Source organism: Poromitra crassiceps, assembly GCF_964638095.1.
Source record: "Poromitra crassiceps genome assembly, chromosome: 7".
NCBI classification, from domain to species: Eukaryota; Metazoa; Chordata; class Actinopteri; order Beryciformes; family Melamphaidae; genus Poromitra; species Poromitra crassiceps.
This window is the reverse complement of record NC_139628.1, coordinates 39,078,547-39,083,716: the sequence shown is the minus strand read 5'-3', so window position 1 is coordinate 39,083,716 and position 5,170 is coordinate 39,078,547. Positions and strand designations below refer to the sequence as shown.

Here is a 5,170-nt window from a genome sequence, read left to right as displayed (position 1 = left end):
AGGCTGATTTGTTAGCTCCTTGTACAGCAGTTAATCATCCCAACCCTCTTTTTCTTTTAAATATGCACAAAACATTTATCCCGGGAGCCATTGGATTGTACATTGCCTATTGCTAGGTTGGCCGAACTTGTAAAATATAGGATTCTGCTTAATCCGTATTACTTTTAACCCCCACCCCCACCATCCGATAAAATATTAACAAAATATTTACACATTAAATGTCCATAGTCTGTTTTAGTTTTTTTGCTCATTCAAGGCGTTAAAAAGATAAATCCACATTGGTTTGTGCTTTTATATTATGTCTACTGTTATTCTCTATTTTCATCAGATAAAATCTAACCCTGAAACTCGGTACTTTACGAAAGATATTATTTCAGCACTATCGGAGATTGTCCTTGTATAAGATTGTTTTTTTCTTTTCTTTTTCAGACATAAAGCGATTGATGATAGTATTTTTTTTTATCACCAGAGTGCATGTATAATGTATAAATGTAAATGTATAAATGGTGCTGGCTTGTAGGTAGTTAAATAGAATGACAGATTAAGGCCCGAGTTGAATGCTTTAAAATGTCCTTCCTTGTGGTGATTCCCATTGTGGCCCACAGACTATTTGCCACAAAAACACAGTGTTCTCCATAAGTACGTGTTGTCTAGTGAGCACTAACATGTCTGAGCAAGCGTTTGATTCACTTGTCAAGACTACTGAACTGCTTTGAAACGAGGCGAAAGAGAAATGCAAACCGAGCACTCCTCAGCTGACAGTGATTGGACAGGTCACAGTCAGCATTACAGAGCGCTGCTTTGACCAATAATAACACAGATGATAGGTGACTATGTTCCCATGGTGACGGATAATCCATTTACAGACTAATTCACTTGTTCCAAATGAAATGACTTCATCTAAACACCATAATGAACAAGGATGACCCAAGTGGCCTCGGATCTAATTGAGAGCTCAAAGTATTTTTTTTAGCGTAGTTAATCCAAAATAACTATGTGAAGTTGGTAACTTCCCCATGAAAATGAGGAAGGAAGGAAATTCTAGGAGCATTCAAAGTGGCCCGGAAATAGTCAGATATTTAGATTTCAGTGCGTTTATCTCTCCCGGCCTCTATGTTGCATAGTGTTGACAGGAGAGACAACTGAAGTGGTACGCGTCTTTTAACTGAGTGGTCGTCTCTCAAGTCCCCTTCCTCTCTGAGCATTATCTCCGTTCTATATTCCCTTGGGTTCTATTCTATAGAGCACCACAGGAATGAGTCCGGAAGTAGCGCTTGGGTTCGTCAGGGAAAAAGTGAATGGGGATTTCACTTGAATGCATCAAATTTGACAATTTGATGCATTTAAGTGAAATCCCCATTCTAAAACCCCATAGACTTTTCCCCCCGACGAACCAACATGGCAGCGATTTCTGGTTAAGCCTACAAAAACACGTCATCCCTGCGGTGCTCTATTACAGTGATTCTTCTGGTGCTTATTTTCACACTTTGCCTGTTGGGCAGCTGAACAGATAAGAACACCATTTTTGTCTTCTCATCCATGCCTCACGCTTTCCCTTCTCTCTCTCATCATAGATGTACATGATGACCGTCCGTTTACTTTTGGGCTTTGGTCAGCAGGGCGCCGCTGCCCACAGTCTGTCCTCATTCTTGTGTGAGAATGATAAGATTCTTGCCTCTCAGCAGCACTCCACAGCCGACCGCCGAACAATAGAGTCAAGATCACCACCGGCCGAAATACAAAAAAAGATATTCAAAAATTACTTCACCGATGATGTAAAAAGAAAAAAAGAGATGCGACTCTGCACGGGGGAACAAGTCACGGTTCACAGCGATCTTGTTTCTCGATTGTTCTCCAGTCTTTTTCCACGGCTATCTTGTCGTTCTCGTCGTTTCCCTCCACCCCTCCCGCCCAACCATGCCTCTCTCCGTCCCCCTCCCCCCCGGCGGTCCCTACTCAGTGCGGTGACTGTGGTTTTCGTGGTGGCTGTTGTTCTCTCCCTCGCTCTCCTGGTGACTGAAGAGGTAGTTCCACCAGCTTTTGGAGTGCTGCATCTGTTTGGCCGACCCAGCGCTCTTCACCCGCTTCATCTCCTGCACAGGACAGAGGCAGAGCACACGATGACGAACACGTTGAGTTGTTATTACCAACAACTGTCAAGCATGGAAGGATGGGGACGTTTCATTTAATAAAAATGTTGCCAATGTTTTGGCAAATAAGCTCTTTGATCAACTTACTTTCAATGGTGACTACAAGATCAGTGACATCAGTGTGTGTTCAGTCATGTACAGTGTATGTTGAGGCGTAAGCAGACTGTGAATTTTAGTGCAAGCTAGCCTTGCATCATCTAAAAGCCACTGTAGCAATCAAAATACTTGACACTCAGAATTTGAACCTGCTACCAGTCTCATAAGTGCAGTGCACAATAAGTTGATCAAATATGCGGTTTAGCAAAAAAGTCAATGTAATTCTGTAAGTGGAAAGATGCGACATGAGACAAACACTTTTTTGGAAAACTGCATCTTTGATCAATTGATGTTAACCTGCATAGTAACATGTTAGGATGTTAAGATGTTAACCTGCATAGTAACATGTTATACTTTCATTCTTTTTAACCCTCTTCCCTCCTCGCCATCCATGCTCTCATCACTCATTCTTCTCACCCCTTTGTCCAGCAAGCTGTCAAACTCGTCGCTCATCCTGCGCAGCTGCCGGCCATATTTCTTGGCCGCCCAGAGGGCAGGGGGGGCCGACTGGGACCGACCCCGGAAAGGAGTGCCGTCGCCGGCCGCCCCGTCCTCGACCTCCCAGCTGGCCTGGAGCTCCTCGTCTCTGGCCACGGTGGAGGCGTGGGACTCCGAGTTCAGCCTGAGCCGACCACTCGCTACATGGGCAGAGAGAAGGGTGAGCCAGGTCCATGACACCTCAGAGCTGAACTTCACTTTATAATGTGATCACGGGCCAACTTTATCATGTGAAAATGAATGAAAAATGTCAAAAGAAAACAAGAACAAGGCAGCAATAATGAAGGAAAGCAGGAATAGAGGAATCTATGGGAAAGGTGTCCAAAAGCCTGAAGTACGGGGCGAAGAAATATTAATTACATTCCTCTTTAACCCTTTGAGTGGTGCATACTAAATGCCAAATTGATACCATTTCGACAAACTCTCAACATCAAGTTTCCCCATTAAAGTATCATCTTAATAGACCAAAATAAATCATCAAGGCCAGATGGTGTACAAACATTACAAGCAGCGAACCTCAAACTTGATGTAAAGTAAGTGGGGGCTATGGAGATGAGACACAGGCAAAAAAGGGGGCAGGACAAAAATACAGATTTTTTGGGAGAAATGGATGGAAGACGTTGCATTCTGTTCTGTTTCTACTACAACTTGGATGAGATTCATGCTAGTGCCAACAGTGAAAAGCAACAGTCAATGGGATATGGTGGTGTATCTATGCATCACATTCACAGCCTCCTGTGGAGAAAGAATGTTGAGGGACAAGTTTTGTGTGTGCATTGTAGATCAGCAATGTCGCTACTCGCTATCCAGAGGCAGCAAAGTCGACAGAGGATAATACTTTTTTTAATGCGATGTACAGTATGTGATGTCTTTTATATCTCTTATGGTGGTATTTCCGCTGGTGCAACGCCCGTGGAGCAGGTAGGGATTAAGTAGCACCTTGCTCAAGGATACTTCGGCAGGTATTGCATGGATGCGGGGGTGGCGGGATCAAACCTGTGGCTTCTGGGTTGATGGATGACCTGAGTATCCACAATGCTCCCAGGCAACAAAATGTCCTGATGAGACTAAAACCAACAACACTATACTGTACTGGCACAGTTGCCCAAATCGCTGCTCAGTGTTTCAATGCCTTTAAAACCCCCTCTTTCCCATTTCCCACAATCCTTTGTGGGGTCATCTTACCTGCCATTCTGAGATCGGGTGAGGTGAGGTCGTGGCCTAGAAGGTGCTCCTCCACGTTAGATGATTGGTCGGTTTGGTACACCTCTACCTCCTCGGAGGCATCTGACTCGCTGCCTGAAATAATGAACTGGGCGGCCATCGAGACATCTGGAGAAAGAGTTCAATGATAAATAAGGCGTGTGTCATGAGAGAGAGAAAGTGAGAAAACAAAGTGTGTGTGTGGGTCTGAGAGAGAGAGTGGAGAGAGGTAGAGAAGGTAAGATATGGGTGCGATTAGTGTGTGTTTAAGAGAAGGATGCAGACATGCACAAACAAATCAATAGCGTTAGTTATTGAGTATTGAGACAGTCAGTATTAGTAGTACATTACTGCACTTGAACGTCTCAAATGACTATACAATGACATGACACATTAATAAATGATCGTTTTGCCCTTATGTCTCGCTTCCTTACACGTATGTCACTAAGAAGAATACATTGCGATAGAGTAGCTGCATCATCTAATATCCTTTTACTGTCAAACATACTACAACAACAACATACTTATTATGTCAGACATCATAAAATGGCATCAAACAGACATGTGTTGTTACAGCTGTTGCTAATGGCTAACGTTACCTCACCCAGCAGGCTATCTTGTCCGCGCTTCTAGTAGCGGTCCAAAGGTGTCCACCGGCGAGATAAGCGGGTTGTTTTGACAAGGTAGATCCCGGTATAATGTAATGAACGACTTGTTACACTGTCATGCCACATTACCGGCCAACACAGCCTCTGTGGCCAGAGGACTGTGCGCTTGTTGTGTTGTTGTTGATTGAAGAGGACAAAAGAAACTTCCCAGAGAGGGGCGGAAGCCGCTGAGGCGGTATTTTACCAACGCAGTATGAAAAACGGTTTGCTTACCCGAAGTCGTTGTGATGTGGGTCCGTAAGGTGCGAGTGTGTCCTTAGTTATCCTCCCGCGCTGTTGTTGTTATTGTTGTTGTTTATTGGTGTCCGTCTTTTTTTACAGTACAATACACTTTAGCTCCGCTCGCCCAATCGCCTTGCGTCGCTCTGCTGCCGCGGCGCGCTGACGTCACTGTTGCGAGCGAGGACTGGGCTGGGGCTTTGTTTGTCTCGCCGGCTTGCCGTAGTGTGTGGTGGAGAGGCGCAGTGATATTTTTGTACCGTAGGAGCCTTTTCTTCAAGTTCAGTCACCTCCAGTGGTGGAGGAAGTACTGTAACTCACTCAGATCCAGTGTAG

General features: G+C 44.6%; 1 protein-coding gene across 2 annotated transcripts; it reads right to left on the bottom strand.

Annotated features, from left to right (window-relative positions):
- Nucleotides 1-1,952: 1,952 nt before the first annotated feature.
- badb (BCL2 associated agonist of cell death b) lies at nt 1,953-4,957 on the bottom strand (the record flags this gene model as incomplete). Of its 2 annotated transcripts, none has more annotated exons than XM_083639864.1 (4): nt 4,829-4,957; nt 3,930-4,076; nt 2,664-2,884; nt 1,953-2,093 (listed from the first exon to the last, which is right to left on the bottom strand). In XM_083639864.1, the coding sequence occupies exons 2-4, from the start codon at nt 4,066-4,068 to the stop codon at nt 1,953-1,955; spliced, it is 501 nt and encodes a 166-aa protein (XP_083495990.1). In that variant the 5' UTR covers nt 4,069-4,076; nt 4,829-4,957. The 2 variants fall into 2 exon arrangements, with proteins under 2 accessions (XP_083495990.1, XP_083495991.1); XM_083639865.1 differs by lacking the exon at nt 4,829-4,957 and adding an exon at nt 4,552-4,611.
- Nucleotides 4,958-5,170: the final 213 nt, after the last annotated feature.